The sequence below is a fragment of the Neopsephotus bourkii genome, unplaced genomic scaffold, assembly GCF_033783945.1.
Source record: "Neopsephotus bourkii isolate Nb327-2 ecotype Australia unplaced genomic scaffold, CSIRO-AGI_Nbou_v1 NB_1558, whole genome shotgun sequence".
NCBI classification, from domain to species: Eukaryota; Metazoa; Chordata; class Aves; order Psittaciformes; family Psittacidae; genus Neopsephotus; species Neopsephotus bourkii.
The window spans coordinates 474,593-492,021 of NW_026902034.1; the positions used below are offsets into that span (position 1 = coordinate 474,593).

Sequence of the window (17,429 nt, forward strand, 5' to 3'; positions counted from 1 at the left end):
GTTCGCAAAGGTTTGAAATAACACAACAATGATCTGGATTGGGAGCCAGTTTACTGAATGGTGAAATAACAGGAAGCTGTAACGTTACTAATAATGCAGTTGCAGTGACTACAGTGGGTGGAGCTCTCACTGCATTACAGGTATTGATGCTGTTTTTTTAAGGAGTGCTGCACAGGTGTTTCCAAAGCTGAGCACCTCCTTTACATCATGTGTTTAAGGTGGTTTTATGGTTTTTGAGCCTTCCCTGTGTTGGAAGCTCACAGGACACCAAGCACTTGTTTTCTGTCAGGGGATTTGAAATGAAAAGTGTCAAGCATGGAATAAATATGTAAATACTCAGTCTTGGTTCTTGAACGTTCAAAACACATGGCATGCCCACCAGTCATTTTCAGTCTAGGACGAGATAAAAGGGTTGGTTGAATTGTTTGATGTATGTAAGCTCTGTAAATTTAGCTAGATTTGAAGTATACACGTATCATGTTTTGTCTGGGGTTTTTTAAAATGAATTTAGATCTGTGACCCTTCAATGCAAAGCGGTTCCTTTCTCGGATAAATTCAGTTTGAAATAATGCTGTTTGTTTAAAACTTAGAGGTACTTGGTTTGTTCTTTTAAACTGGATTCCTACCATGAGTGATTAACAGTTTTAAGTATTAAATTTTGCTTTTTATACTCTGCCCAAAAAGAAATGTTCAAGTTTTGTGTCCTGACTGGAGCCCCAGAACACTGGAAGTATGTGGATGGGTAGGTGTAAGCAGGTACCAGGTTATCTGCACGCTATAGCTGTGCTGTGCAAGCTTTCAGCTTTTTTTAACCCACTGAGTAACTCCTACCCTCTGGGAGGAGAATATGCTCAAGGCAGTTAATGCAGAGCACTGCACGCAGCAAATGCTCTACAGTGCTCTGTGCTGATTGTTCATGTTTAAGCAGATGCATCCCTAGATCACACCTTGTGAACAACTTGTTTTCCTGTTCCTACATGTTCATATCCTGCACATGATGTGTCTGTAGTGGCTGTGAAAAACCTACATTGTGAACAAGATCCCTTCAGTTGAGGGAATTAATTTTCCTCTTCTTGTCAGTGTTTCCTCCTCTGCAGAACTGGAGTGTCACACTTGTGTAGTCCTGGAGTTTTCAGCTTTGGGTAGCTCTTCACCTTCAAAGCGGCTCCTCATCCCATGCAAAACTCCCACCAGTGAGGCAGGAAAGAAGTCCTTGAAAAGGGACACAACCTTGTTTACTGCTGTATACTGCCTCTCTTGGCAAAACATAACCTTGTCTATTCCAGTGCACCGACCCTGTGCTGTGCAGCCAGCACACCTGAATTGTGCTGCTTCACTTGATAAAGAATACTCAAACTTGTGCAGCACAAAGAAGCGAACCAAACTGCAGTAATCATGGTGTAGACCCTTTATTAGTTCAACTTTTATACAAAGCATACTTCAAAGCAATACAAAGAGTGTTACTGTCTCATACAGACTAGAGATTAAGATCTGTTAAGCACCGTTTTATTCTTCTGTGTATATAAAGGTAGAAAATGTACATAGACTGGCAGTGAACCATAATGCTGGAAGACAGGTCAGTGTTTATCTGTTAATAGAAAGTTGCATAGAATTGTAGGTCTTTATAAAGGCATCTATCTATGTGGTAAAATCTCCCTGACTGACCATCCTTCACCTGACAAACAGCATGGAGAAAGGCAAGGCTCGTATTGCTCCTTTTGAATGCCACCCCCCACTCCTAGGTGAAATGGCTGTAGAAAAGCACCATGCCAGAACCGTCCAAGAGGACAACATATGGAAAAGTTAACTTGCAAGGCTACCAGTTCTGTACATCATAGAACTGTTTGCCACATGGGAGCGATCAGACTTCTTAAAAGCACTAACAGCATTTGATATAAAATCACTTTTGTCCAGTTAAAAATACTTTATTAGGTATGTTGTATGTGTAATACCATTCCTTTCTGTGCTGAAAAAAGAACCCCAACAAACTCTTGCTTGCTACTTAAATGAGTTTCTCTCATATGAGACTGCTGACGTAGCACTAGAATCATACTAAGCACAAACTGCCACCCCAACTGAGAGGTCAGCAAAATTCTCCCTCGGCCCTCCAATGTGCGGTTCTCAGTTCCAGGCCTTTTGTTGAAACTCGGCTAAGCCTCCCTAAACTCACTGTTCCCACTCCAGCTCAAGTGATCCCAGCAGCTGTGCTGGCAAAGACCACTAACAAGTTTTGCCTGGGAGGAGCACAGCAGAACAGGGAACACAGCTTTAATGCTGAAGGAAACTGAGGAAACTGTTTTGTCTGTAATTTGACCTCTCTAGGGGAGGAGTCATTTGAAGGGAAACAGTTTACCTGTAACTGTCCTCTTGGGTCCTCAGAATGACCATGTAAATGTTGATTTCCTTTCAAAGATAACCACTTTCTTTAAATAGTAATTTCTTTGAATGCCTCCTCAGTGTATTCTTTCTCACCCACTTTAATCACAACCAACTAAGTAGGAAAAGACCTTTAAAATCTTTTAAGTCTAACCATTACCTCAAGGCTGGGGTTACTTCCTGTTACTTTTGAGAAGAGATCAGTCGCCTCCTCACTATGACCTCCTTTCAGGCAGTTGCAGAGAACGATAAGGTCCCCCCCTGAGCCTTCTCCAGGCTAAACAACCCCAGTTCCCTCAGCCAATCCTCCTTGTAATACCCTGTAGTCTCACATACATTATTAAACAGCATGCTCTATGAGTTTTGTTTGTGAAACTCCCAGGTTTGGCACCATGATATTTTGTACCCACTTACCTGGGGATAAGGATTTAATCTTTTAACTCTAATGCTAGGTTATTTGTAATGCCACAGGCTAGCAGTCTGCCCTGGTGAGAAACCTGATGGCACAGCCACAGGGAGCCACGTCATTGCCCTCGGGCTCAGGGAAGACAGCTGGAGTGCAAATACTCTTTTGGTCCACTCACCAGGCTCCACAGTCTGCTCTCTCCGTGATTTAGCATGAGATACTGCCACCAGTAACTCGGTGCTGCAGCCCTCCTGTAATGCACTTTCAGCAATGCCTCCTATAATCCTGTGCCAATGCCTCTCCACCCTCACAGTGAAGAATTTATTAATCTAAATTTAGACCCTTAGTTTTTATAAAAAGGATTAACAGACTATTTGAAAGAAAAAAATCCCTTGCTTCTGCCAGCTGCTGTGAAGAGCTGTGTAATACATGAGACTGGGAAAGCTAAAAGTAGAGAAAATATAATGGGCTATTTAATTTCAGCCTAGGCAACTATAAGACAGGTAAAACGATGACTACACTTCCGCATATTCCACCCTGTGTGCAGTTCATCAGCAAAGTCTTAAGTGCAGAACAGTTATCAACACAGAGGAATGGGATTAAGCTTAAAGTAACTGGAGGGATCTGATGCTACCAACTGCTAGCACGACTATTTAACCTATCTCTGCAAGTGCTTCTTTGCTGCTAAAGGAAACCCAAGCTGATGGGTCATTCCAGCAGCAGGTGGGTCCAAAGTGTTGCCACATTTGCATACTGGAAGTTCAGAACCAGCAGCTAGAAGCTAAACAGACTGTGCAGATTAAAAGTTCTTCCTTACCACCTAGGCTGTGTTTTCTCATGCAGTTTCATCTGTCATGCAGGGGACAGACAGCACACCATATGCTAAGTAAATATTAAATAAACCCTATTTCCTGTACTGGGAGGAGTTTAGTGAAAGAATCATAGAATAGTTAGGGTTGGAAAGGACCTTAAAATCATCTAGTTCCAACCCCCCTGCCATGGGCAGGGACACCTCACACTAAACTAAAGAAGTGGATGAAACGCCTAAAGCAGACAAATGCAGAGATCTAGTTATGGAGAAAGGGTAGAGCTAATAACTTGCTTTTTTGTGTGGTCAGAACAGAAAGATTGGGTTACTGCCCTCCAACCTGGGAAAGACGATCCAGTTCATCTGAATTCTACAGGATTTTGAAGTATTTTTTTTTCTTTTATGTTAAGCAAAGGAGATAAATTCACACGATAGAACCACACAGTTACAGGAAAAAAGCACTGATTGATTCTAACAGCATGAAATCTGGTGTTGCCAAGAAGCTTCAAAATTAGAGTGGATGCTGAAATAGAGCCACACAGACAACAGACACCAACAGCTACCTTATTTAGAACACAAGGTAATAAACTCATTCTTACTTTCCACCTACAGCTTTAATACACACACTGATGTGAATGAATTGACCACTGAATGTTTAGTGTGAATGCAAGTCTTCCGAAATTACACCTATTGTTTTACTGGTTCAGATTGTTAATATGGTTGCTTAAGAGATGTGCCATGTCACGAGTTAGTGAGACTGCTACAGTGATCTAAATACTGGCAATGAATGTAATTTCATCTACAATATAAGGACTGAAAACAAGTAAATATTTGGACATAACTCTTGCTATGAATGTTCTCTTGCAGAAAAAGAAACCCAAAACATTTACAGAAGAGTTATTTCTGTCAGTTTTTAAATGCACAAGATCTGAACATGTGCACATCTGCTTCAGTGGTACTACAGAAACAGCAAGTTAGAAGGATTTACTGATGCCTGAAATCAGACAGCTGTGACTGCAAGTCTTTATAATGTAGCGTATGTGCTACAGAAGACTGTTGCCTCTCTCTTTGGTTATGCTGTTAGCCATAAAAGCGTTGCTCTGAGTGACAGCAAGGCATGAACAGTCATTTATTTGCTTTCTAAACTATAAAATTAGCTTATTCAGATTGCTGCACCTGCACGCATTATCCTGAAAGTTCAAAGCTGATTTCACACATTCGGTAAACAGCAGCCAGGTTCTTCCCTAAGTGACTCCACTGGAGAGCTGCAATGGACAGACTATGGCTTAGTTATACCAGTGAAACCCATGTGAACAGGTTGGGTGAGAAGTTTAGAGAAAAGTCAATGAACTATACAGATTTCTCATGCAGTCCTTACAGATAAATGCCCCTGTGATTCAGTATTCATGGGTCTTACACAACTGCAAACTTGAATACTAACAGACACGTGAAGTCCAAGTGACTGTACAAATGTTTGTCTGTTGTGGACACTAAAGTTCAAGTAGCCTTAAACCTGCCAGAAGAAAATTAAGGATACTCCTATTTATACAGGCTTTAAAGATACCGAGTACCAAACAGGCTGGTCTTCAGCTTTAAGGACCCTGTAGAAATAGCTGATACTTGCACATATAAAAACTTCAAATTTTTAAATCAAATGCAGACCCCCTCCCACAAACTCCAAGTTACTTACACAAGTATTTAAAAGGTTCTGGGTGACTCTATTACCTCAGGCTTTGGTATTAGTCTCTTCAGTGTGTATTAGCCTGGGAAATTAGAGAAGCTCTAAAGTAAAAGTCAACCTCACCTGAAGCTATTACATAGCAGGAGAATTACAATTTAAAGTGCTTTCTCTCCACCTTTGAAATAGACCTTCTACAGACTAGAAACAAAGATCTATTAATCTCTATTACTGACTTACTAATTCTATTCCTGACTTTTCCCACAATGAAAGGCATCCCAAATGTCATTAGTGATGATCACATTTTCTTTCCGTTTCAAGCATAAGCATAAACTACTTAGGCAAACTACAACGGACCAGGAAGGTAATAACCTTTATTTATCTTTGACTTTCAAAGACTTGAAAGACTCCTGTAAATGACACACTGAAGAGATGACAAATCAAGTCTCTTCCTCCCTTTTTATAAAAACATTAGCTAAAAATGTATTGTCAACTACTGGCTTTAATGCCCTGTGTTCCCTAAGAGAGAATTTTTCCATTTGCTTATATGCCCCAAGAGAAAATAGAGTAATATAGATCTTAAAAGACAGCAAGTAAAGTTTACCAGTCATTCATCCAAAGTAGAAAAGTTAGCTGGATGGGCACAGAAAACAGAAGAAAGTGCTTTTTGAGCTTACTTCTATTTAGATAACTGTAACTTCCCTAGGTTTTCGTTTCACGCTTTCTAGTCGTGTTAGAGGGCGGAAGTTTGTCGGCTTCCTGCTTCCTTCTGCAGTGGTTAAGCGACAGTCCTTCTGCAGCCCCCTCAGCAGCTCCATTAATTCCCGTTTTTCCAGCTCTGCCTGCTCCAGTTCCTGACGGTGTTGTCTCTCTGCAGCCATCAGGGAGCGAACATCTGACATCACTCGTGACATCTGACTCTGAAATGCAACTCAGATTTACCACAAGAAACAAACTCTTTTCTAGTGATAGTGGTATGAAGTTGAATTGGCCACGCACATACGGTGAGGGATTATAAAGAATAACACTGAAATAACTTTCTGATAGCAGAATAAACAACTTGAGATACAGTCCTGCATTCACCCTCTCAGATAACCTCATTTCAAAGATTCCAAAACAGCTTTCCTGAAGGTTTCTTATAAAGGTTTCTTATAAAATGTAATAAGACACAGTGGATTTACCCAGCTGCTGCTTACATTTCTATTTCAAGACCCTGACCAAAGTAAGGGTTTGGTTATGTTCAGGTATATTCTTCAAGGATTTAACATTACAGCCAATAAAAATAAAAATGTAAACTATAAAGTACTTGCTTTGGGCTTTAAAAAGTCATTACTTTGTGATATAGTAAGAACTGGATGAATGAAAAGGTAAGATGGCTTTGCTCATTACTTAAGTTTACAGTGCAACTTTCCGACCTTCTGACCACAGCTGAATCAGAGTGTAAATACCACTGTTTGCACCAGGGCTCTGTGTCAGCCCTGGACTAAGTCACTTTGCATAGCACTAATAAAGGAGCTGGATATTTAATTACATTTGACTTGTGATGTAGACACACACGTGTTTAGACACTGATAATGAGTTTCACTCTGATTTGCCAACATCTTATGCACAGAACAATGCAGTCCTTGTACAGGGGTACCAAGGTTAGCTCCAAATGAATTTGAGGTAGATAAACCACACAAATAGAGCACTCAGTCTGCTTCTCCCCAGAGAAGATTAGCCTGCAAAGCATTGTGCTAACACCTGTTTTGCTTCCCATACTTAATGTAATTCTCATCTGTACGAGACTACATCTACAGAGTAAGAGACTATTATTGGGAAAAACAAAGCATTAGACTGTTAGAAGAGGGGGAAAACAGAAAATAAAATGATCCTATTTACCTTGAGTTCTTCAATTTCATTTTGCAGAATACTCTCTTTTTGGACCATATGCCTCCTCTGTGAATCTAACCTTGACTCCATCTCATGCTTTGCCTCCTCCACTCTGCAGATCATTTCTGACCTAAAAAAGTTTATTTCACCTTGTTAAGTGTTGCAGGCATGGAAAACCATGATTTTCAAATTCCAGAAAGCCTTCTGGAAGCCAAGCAACCCGATGTGATTCCCATCACATTCTGCAGGACACACCTCCAGAGGCACGACAGTACTGCTTAGTAATTTAAATAAAACTAGCAAGGGGGCACTATGTGACCATTCACATAGTCTACATAGGGGACAACTGTATCATATTCCTGAAGTAATTCTATGAGTTCATGAATATGTATTTCTGATTTTAAATGATTTACTGCCTTTTACCTAGAGCATCTGCTTGCTTAGTATTACTAAACACATGCAGTCAAGATAAAAAGTCTGAATAATATAGTATTGTTAAATATCTTGTTACTTTTATGGTGGACATTAAACAATAATATGAAGTAAACTATTATAAACTAATCATTCACACAGCTTCACAGCCCCAAACTAGCTGTTACTACATTAACCTTTTGAGTTCAGAAACCAGGCAGCAGAATCCCTTGTGTCTCAATGCTTTCAAATCAGGTCTGAGCCTGACTTCACAGCAATCATGAGCACAAGACTTAGACAATGACTTGAAAGACTGAAATGGGGAGGAGCATGGGAAAAAAAACCAAATCGAACTGGAATATCATGGAAAGGGAAAGCTACAGAAACGAGTGTAAGGATGGTGGTAAGAAGAGTCATATTCACTAATTTGTTATTAATCTGCCAGAGTTTTTATTAAAAATGAAAATTAGATCCTCAGAGGTTTAATCTACCAGTCTGTACCTGCCAAAATAATTATAGGTTTTTATCTTCTGGATCTGTACAAATATAAACTAAATGCAATTATTAAATAATGTGACTTTGGGTCTGTAATAGTCTAATGGAAAAATGAAATTGCCAACTTCAGTCCAACTTTCTTAGGTATTTTGTAATTGTATATAGTCAGCTCACAGCTTTATTCCACTACAAGCAATGACATTTCAGGATTTATAATAACTTGGACAAAAACAAAGTAACAGCAAAGTAATCAAACCAGTAAGAATTTCAAGTCTATGCTGACCCATAACAATATGCTGGCCCGTAAGTATCAAGCAATTAACATACTATGTAACACATACCAGAATCCAGCATTAGTATTTGACATGCTTTAGGCAGTGATTTTAAGCCCAAGCTAACACAAACATTAAAGGAAAGAGAAGATTTGTACCGAAGTAGTTCTAGCTCGGTTCTTAGCTCTGCCACACAATTATGCTGTGTGTCTTCCACACTGAGAATGGTGTAGCCACAGCCATTGGGGCATTCACGGCTCCGATATTCACACACTGCCAGGTGACCGTCTAAGTTACGTCGTTCAACTTGAACTGTACAGCCTGAACACGGAACAGTAAAACAAGCCAGTTGTTAACAACTAACAAAAGCACAAGGAAGGTGCAATGTCCTGAGCTAAACAACTGTCACTCTGTTAAAGCAATGAAAAAAAGTAATTTCTTTAGAATGTGAATATGACAGTTGTAACACAACTTGTAATAAAACACTCTAAAAGTCTTAGTAAGATATTTCTTCATTAGCTGAAAACACTGGAAACTGAAAACACTGAAACACTGAAAACACTTCCACTTAAACTTGAGAAGAAACTTCTTCTCAGTGAGAGTGACAGAACACTGGAACAGCTGCCCAGGGAGGTTGTGGAGTCTCCTTCTCTGGAGACATTCAAAACCCACCTGGACACGTTCCTGTGTAACCTTATCTAGGTGTTCCTGCTCCGGCAGGGGGATTGGACTAGATGATCTTTTGAGGTCCCTTCCAATCTCTAACACACTGCGATACTGTGAAAACTGATAGTAGGGCCTACAAGGATGCTGGAGACCAACTATCAGGGATGGTAGTGACAGGACAAGGCGCAGTGGGCTTAAATTTAAACAAGGGAAGTTCAGGTTAGATACACAGAAGAAGTTCTTTACTGTGAGGGTGGTGAAAAACTGGAACAAGTTGCCTGAAGAAGTGGTAAATGCTCCATCCCTGGCAGTGTTCTAGGCCAGGTTGGACAGAGCCTTGGGTGACATGGTCTAGTGCGACTCATCTTTGCCCATGGGAGGGGATTAGAACCTGATGATCTTAAGGTCCTTTCCAACTCAAACCATTCTATGATCCTGTTTTTTATGAAGACTTCTACTGCTTGTCTGGCATTAAAACAAATTCAGTAATGACAGTGCTGATGCCAAGCCAAGACACTGGCAGCTGGCTGGTGCTTCACCAGATTACACTGACTAGAATTGAAGAATGCCCATGAGTTAAAAAAAACCAACCCTTACCTTTATCAAATTTAGGAAAAAAGTTCAAAGACCTAGTCAGAGAGACGTGGGTCAGATGGGATGTAACCTTCTTTTCCTCACAGTTTGTTTGGTCTTGTGTATAACATACCAGACCACATAAATAAACAACATTTATTTATGAACTTTTAATAACTGATTCAAAAATAGGAAAGTTTCCACAGAAATGCTAGGATACAAACTTTACAAACCTGTAGTGATTGAAAAATAAAATGTAGAGAACTGAAAACAAACACTATATAAATTATTGCTGCATGTAACACTCTAAATTTGAAGTTTGCAGTCTTAATATTTAGAGGACTGCTTGCTGTAATACATACTTGCATTTAATTTTAAGGTAAAATCCATATAAGAAAACAGAACCAATGAAACTTGTCAACAAAAAACCCAGAAAACTACGAACATCAGCCCTCTAGAAGAGCTTTACTGATAAATGATTTGTAATTGAAGTACTCAAAATACAGTCCACTGTAAGTCCACATAGTAAGAATTCAAGAGATGCAAAAGCTCTCATGCCCTGAACACCAGACACCAAAGATAAGGTGTGGGAACTCTATAAATGCTACTGTTTCTGTAGAAAGTAAACCAGGTGAATCTGAAGCGCCTGCAGGAGTCACTTCTGAGAGAAATTATAACTTCCAGTGGAGCAATACTAGCACCTTAATCTTCTTATAATTAAATACAACAACAGACTTAGCTGTTCTTTTAGCATCAGGATATTAATTTTGGTCTCGAAATATATGACATTTTGAATAAAATTTCAACACTATGATCCTTTTTAGCGGTATGTTTCTTCCTCAAGAGGTGTAGGTTGTTTTAAATAAAAACCTTATCATGATCTCAACAATTCTAGACAGAATTTAGCTTAAACTAATTCTTATTTCCATGATAGGTTTCTGTTAAAATCAGGAGACAGTGAACAGTTGCACATGCATCAGGCAACCAAATGCTTTGTAAGTAAACTGTGATTTGTAAGCATCTGTAAGTGCTGTTACCATCAGAAGAAGCAATCAAAATTGAAAGACAACCTCATTGAAAGATAGAAAGCAAAGCGAATGCACTACTGTATCTTCATAAATTTGAAGTCCATCATACTCATTCATTTTGGTCAGCTCTTGGGTAAGAAACTGTTGCTAACCATCATGCTTGCCATAAATCAGTAATACATTTTGTCCCAAACCACTGCTGTAAAGAGCAGATTATGCCAGAGCTTTGAATTTCTATTTGGAAATAAAGGCCATTACCGCCATTCTGTTGACAGAAAGATGACAAAAACATGTTTTCTGAATATAAAGGATTCAATTTATTTAAATGTTACTCACCGGCATTGGAGCAAGGTATTTGACTGTATTCACACTCCCTTTCATGCCTGTCTATAGACTCCAGAGAACAAACCATCTGACAGCCATACTCCCTGTTTTTGCAATGTAGCTGAAGACGGTTTAAATCATTTCTCATGTATCTACATTGAAAAAAAAAAAATAAAAAATAGTTCTAATCCCTGGGAATGTTACTGAGAAGTCTGTATTTTCAACTTCAGGGAAAGAAAGCAAAATTCTAATCTCCATTAGGAAAAAGTGTGAATTATCTGTTTAATATTTTGTTTTCCATATTGCAAAAGAACAGGCTTAAAAGAAACAAATGTAAATGGAAAATTCAGTCTCCAAAATTAAATGTGCAAATGAAATCTTTATTTTAATCATTTTTTAACCATGACTGCTCAGCAGTCAAAGGGCTACTCAGTCATCATTTTAAATTTTGTTTCTAAACATGCCAAACCAAACTGATTACAGTGAGTACATACCAAACAATCTGTAAATTAAACTCAAGGGTTCTGTCTACACTGCATGTCAACTTTCCAGGCAGAAAATCTCATTATTGACAAAAGTACTGAGTACAAATGGAGCACAGTTATCACCTGTGGCTGAAGGTTTTAAACACCATGTAATTGTTAATCTGAGCAGATTAGATAATGCATGGGTTAAACAGCAAGCGGTGTCTACTGATGAAACTCTGTGCACTGGGAATAGCATAGTTCACTTGGAATGGACCTACAATGACCATCTAGCCCAACTGCCTGACCAGTTATGGAAGACACTTGTGAAATCAGCCTGCTTTACATGACAAGGTGGCTCAAGACAGATATTCTTATGCATAAAGACATTTTTTAAAAAGGATTTAAAGGTGAGAAGCTGGATTTGTATTTACAGAAATTACTCATTATAAACCCAACTACAGTATCCAGGTGAGGCTGAAAAGAAAAACAAAAGATATACAGTGTTTAGTGACTGTTGTCAACAGCTGCTTTGCCTGATTTCTCTAAAAAAGTATTTGAATGCTTTGTTGCTGTAGAAGACATTCAGAATAATATTCAGAGAGATGTCTAGAAACTTGATTAAAGATATAAAAAATGGAGAACAAAGTAAGTGTTTGAAATCTTAATACCTTGAAAGTTAGTTATAATAAATAGAAAATGCTAATGCTTTCATGCAAGTGATCAGTTTCTGCCATAGGCACATTGGATAAAGACAATATGAGTGACAGTAAATGACAAGAGATAACGCTGTGCAAGCGGAACTGAGAAATCCTAAATTCATGTGATTTCAACATACAGCAGTATTACTGTATACCTGTAGAGAGGCCGTAGCAAAGACACATCAATCATCTGTCTGTCTTCAGGGCAGTTACTGTGATGAACAAGCCATCCATGTATACAAGCAGTACAAAAAGCATGTTCACAAGGAGCCTGTAATGGATCTTCTAACACATCGCGGCAGATGGAGCATAACAGCCCTTCATTGACGTAGCCAACAAAACGCTCAATATCGTAACCCATGCTCTCCACACACTTTCAACCTATTAAAACAACACAGAGAAATAAAGCGGTCTTTGTCCTGAATCTGTATGGCCAGATCCACAAAAAGACCTGGAAGCAACCCTAGAAACACTGAGAACTTAATGTGAATAAAGAACTTCACAGTGAGGATGCAAACACATATTTCAGAGACTTTAAGATTTAAATAAGAATTTGAGGATTGTACTGCTGGATGTCAGAATCCCCATTTCTCTGAATTCTGAAAGCAAACACTTTAGCGGGCAGTTGAGCCATGATTGTTCAGAACTCTGTTACAGAACACAGTTCTAGCAGCCACTGTGAAACATGGATCTTCTACTTACTTGAATTCTACCTGAAGCAGAAACACCGTAGAAGCTCAAATGCAAATGGTAGCTTTCCATTTTAAAGCCCTCTGTATCATGCCTAACCAACTTACGAAAAAGTATCCTTACAGACAATAGCTGGGCACTTCCAGCTAGCAGAATTTGTATTTATGAACTGCACGCCACTTAACATATTGCTTTCACACTGAAAAGTCTAAGATTCTCTATTCATTGTAGCCTTCTGTTCCAGAGAGAACAGCATGAAATCTCCACATGCCTAGAGAAATACTTAATAATCAGGAAGAAAAAGAAGCCAAAACTGCAGCTTACTCTGAAATCATGAAGAGCTACTGTCTTCTCTCACGTGGTCTATTTTATAAAACTGAATGGCCTTTAAATGGATTTGAAAGCTTTGTAAAGAACTAACCAGCAACCTGCATTCATCAGAATCCTATCATGAAAAGCCAAGAGTTCAGTAAGATCCCAAAGAAGTCATGTAAAAGAGTATGTTTTAGGCTTCACATTCCTACTTCACATATAAAATTACTTTTGTAACCCCACTGAGACTAGCGAGAGAGGTTTTTATTAGTTATGAGGTTTTCTGAATAAAACAGAAAAGGAAGATATCCTACCTTTTCAGATTTTGCTACATATATATGTAGTTTGTCCAGATATTTCAGAGGCAGTTTTCTGATCAGTAAGACATGTAATACTTCCTTCCCCCAGTTCCTCTTCACTGCTTTATTATGCCTATGAGAAAAATGAGAAAGGCTCTGTACTGTTTCCTAAGTTACCAAGTCCTATGTCCGGCCAGGCAGCTGCTGAATAGACCCTGTCCTGACAGCCCACTAAAACAAAGCTTTCCAAAACAACCCACTGTAAGAAATACAAGTAAGACAAGAGGTCTGACTAGACTGGGGGAGGAAAACAATAATCAGTCTTTCTTTCAGTTATTAATGATGCAGATACTTATGACAAAACTGAGCATCTACTGCCATTTAATTTTGAAGCCTTATGATTTTGTTTGTAAGACTGAAGACAACACAATTCAGTATTATTGGAAAGTAGCAACTTAAAATATAGTAAAACTATACTCCTTAGAAATATGGAAGTTTCTTACCTAACCCAGTTTTATCTGGGTGTGTTATGCAGTTCATTTTTGAAACAGAAGTATCACAGTCAAGTTCATTGTATTGACAAATGACACTGTTCCAATGTGAGGCAAACTTAAGACTGCTCACTTACAACAACAAAAAAAAAACAAACAAGGACACCATCACTTAAAATCCCTGCAGTTGATTATCTAGCAACTGCAATGTGACATTCAAAGAGAATCCCAATCTGAATTAGAACTGTGTAACAATCTTGAGGATCTCTAAGGATTAATGCCAAATTCTGCTCTGAAGGGAGAAAAGGACTTTGAGATTCCCCATCATGAAATGTTCTGTAATTGTGGAATGTGTAACGGATGGGAACCTAACTGAGAGCTGATCCTCGCTCATGACTGTGAGAGACATACCAAAGGACGTTTTTGATAAAGTGTATCCCATGAATATATATATTTATATTCATATTCATTATGACTGTTTGTTGGAAAGAAGTAGGAAAACATAAGCATGCAGCTGTTCTATGATCTTCACATTTGACCACACTGGGGCGCCCTGCCCCATTCTTGTCATAGCCAACAGAGAAATCGTGAGAAACTGCATGGCCACACCAGTAAACAACTACAGGAATGGCATAAAGCCAGCTGTGTTTCTAAGGGTATAAAAGCAGGACCCTCCTGTAGCCGAATGTGAAGCCTCACCTATGGGTGGGTGGATGCACCATGTAAGAATTTTCCAAGTTAGCCAGGACTCCCAGCATTGGCTGCAACAAGGCTTCCCAGCTTGAAGTGTTGCCCTGATGATGACTATTTGGTGGTAATAGGTGATGCATTTCTTCTTAATCACTATTCTAATGATTTGATGCACTGCTAATCTTCCTCTGTGCTATATATATACACCTTATTCACTATATTGTGCTTGTTTACTACATATATAGCTATATACCTGACTGGGCTTACTGTGCTTGTTTGCTTTATTGTACTTGTTTAATAAAGAGTGCATGTTCTAGGGCTAGTGTGTGATCATTTTGTTGAGTACCAAAACACAAAACATTACCTGCTACACAGTTTACATATTGTTTAGTTTTCTCCTGGCATGTTTATCCCACAGCCAATGCCAGGGCTTGCAGACATGCATAAACCAGATTTAGATTAGCTGGGACACGTACGTACCAGTTCACTGACCTAGTGACAGCACTGCCACAGCAGCAGGGAGAGCAATCCACGTGGACTCCTGACAAGGTCCCAGGCAGATTTCACAGACTGCATCTAGCTCTTTCCTGCTGTGGCTACAACACTGCAGGTAAACTAAATTTACAGGCATCTAAGATATGCTATTCCTTCAGTCACAGCAAGGACATTCTATGACTTAAAGCAGTCTGCTGTCAATACTGTTGTTTCCTTATAAGTTTTTACAGTTCTCCTGCAAAGACAGGAAATTCAGGACTTTGCTAGCTCTGCATGAACAAAACAAGCACTGTATTTGCACAAAGCTGGGACTGTAAGGACAGCAAGGACCACACTGGAAAGCTTAAAAAGTGGAAATAAACATTCATTATTAGTAGCAGAATGTGAAGTCAAATACTAGTTTCTAATACTGATGAAAGCATTGAAACATATAGTATGTTTATGCTGGAGGACTGTAAACAGCATATATGTGTTCTATAACTTGAACTGTAAACCGAAAACTTTGATTTGACTTAGAGGATCCCAGAGGATTCAGCTTTTAGAAAACTTTCACAGGGGTATATAATATGTCAACAAAACTGTATTTTTGCTGTCCCAGTGTTTCTGTTCTCCTGTAAGCTGCATTTTGCATATATGTTGCTGATCCCTGAGTACTAAGTCTTCGGGACATTCTCTGGCATATTTTATCATGTTTGAAGTCTATCAGAATGCAGGAAAGAGTATTTTTATAGGTGGGGGAAAACCACCTTTGTGCCTGACAAAAAATAAAGCACAACAAATACATATATAAAGCCCCAACCAAAACCAGAGTTCAAATGGAGAGTGGATGAGAACTCCAAGGCAAAAATTAAAATCAAGGGGTGTTCTAAAGAGAAGAACTTCAGTATGTTTTCAAGACTGATGTTGGAGTAGCACCATCCCACATGATGCCAGAATCCTTGTGGCTTTGAGTCTGAGACCTACAAAAACAGCTGTCACTGTCCCAGATCTCTTCCAGTAGAAATTTCCTGAGAACCAGAGATATTTTATCTTCTGCTAACTTAAAGAGAAGCACTTTAGTCAATAGATAAGCCGAGGAAGAGCAACAAATGAATGGCATGTGCTCTACCACTGCAGATCACTTTACTCTGTATTTCTACTCTTCCCCAGAAACTTCCTTCTTCTTGACTTTGCCTCAAAACCTCCTCTTCTATTTCCATCACAATTCACCAGTTGTCATACTCCTTTTCTGTCTGCACCTATAAACTGCATTATTTATCACTGCCTTCCCACACTCCACTAACATTTTCAAACCTTGCTCAGCCTTCGATTTTTCTGGTCCAGAATTTTACACATCACCTGGCCATTACCAGTGACACTGCCCATGAGGATATCTGGAATTTGAAGGTGCCCAGTCTGGAAGGCAGAAAGCCCAAGAACTACTACATGCTATTTCATTTCTATTGTTTCACTTATATTTTATTTCTCCCAATATTTTTTGACAGCCAAAAATATCCTCCAGACTTCACAGATACTCATTTTTATAGCTCTCATCCCATGAAGTTTTCCAGGCAGGTGCACACCTATAGCTTTGAGCTGTGCCTTCAAACAGCAATTTTGTGTGGATAAAACAACAGAGAGAATACAGATACGGTGTAGTTCCCAGGAACACGATCACATAGCCTGCTATATGTCTAGCACTAATCATTGTAAAAAGCAGGACACTGAGATGGGATTAATGACTTGCATTTTTTATCTACAGTAGCTTCTGATTTTTAAAACCTGTTTATTTTCTCTGTGACAACACAAAGCCAAACTGTTTGAAGAGCTGGAGTGAATCATGACAGAGCTACAGATGTGCAACACTAAGGCTGCTTTTTCAGAAGTATGTGTGACTGAAGAACAATCTTTGCAGGGCCTAGGGATGAGGTGACATTAAAACATTATATTGCTCGAGCTTCCATTTCACAAAGATACACTGTGCTTTAAATCCTTTTATAGAGAAGCAACGTTTTAAGGTGTCTTGTATCACTCTGCCACAGCCAATGTAAGCCGCTTCAGGCCACTATTAATGCCCATAGAGGCAGACTCACCCCTTCAACTGTGACAGTACAAGCTGTTTCTACAGTCACTTGATTTATCACACTGGGTAACTGGCCTGTTTTCAGACTGAACTGGGGAAAAAAAAAAATAAAGAGAAAAGGTTTAACATTGGCAGCAGTCCAAGCCAACCTATTGGCAATTCATGGCCTCCTTCGAATCAGTTTGAATATTTAATTTGGCTCTTTCCTGAACTGGCTCAGACACCTACTCACTGATTTGCTAGGGCAGAGTTTCTCGTAGACGGCTCAGAAAAAGCTCTATTGATTGTGGAAGGGGGGCAAAACAGGAGATGAGGG

General features: G+C 39.2%; 1 protein-coding gene across 3 annotated transcripts; it reads right to left on the bottom strand.

The window, feature by feature from the left end:
• Positions 1-3,812: 3,812 nt before the first annotated feature.
• LOC133221856 (RING finger protein 151-like) lies at positions 3,813-13,508 on the bottom strand. 3 transcript variants are annotated; one of them, XR_009728077.1, is made up of 8 exons: positions 13,391-13,508; positions 12,230-12,455; positions 10,922-11,061; positions 8,477-8,639; positions 7,150-7,270; positions 5,946-6,188; positions 5,281-5,353; positions 3,813-4,855 (listed from the first exon to the last, which is right to left on the bottom strand). XR_009728077.1 is itself a non-coding variant. In XM_061371072.1 (7 exons), exons 2-6 carry the CDS (start codon positions 12,433-12,435, stop codon positions 5,952-5,954), a joined length of 867 nt encoding a protein of 288 aa, XP_061227056.1. In that variant the 5' UTR covers positions 12,436-12,455; positions 13,391-13,508; the 3' UTR covers positions 3,813-5,353; positions 5,946-5,951. The 3 variants fall into 3 exon arrangements, 2 of the variants coding, with proteins under 2 accessions (XP_061227056.1, XP_061227055.1); XM_061371072.1 differs by having other exon boundaries at positions 3,813-5,353; XM_061371071.1 differs by lacking the exons at positions 3,813-4,855; positions 5,281-5,353 and having other exon boundaries at positions 5,623-6,188.
• Between the last annotated feature and the right edge of the window lie 3,921 nt (positions 13,509-17,429).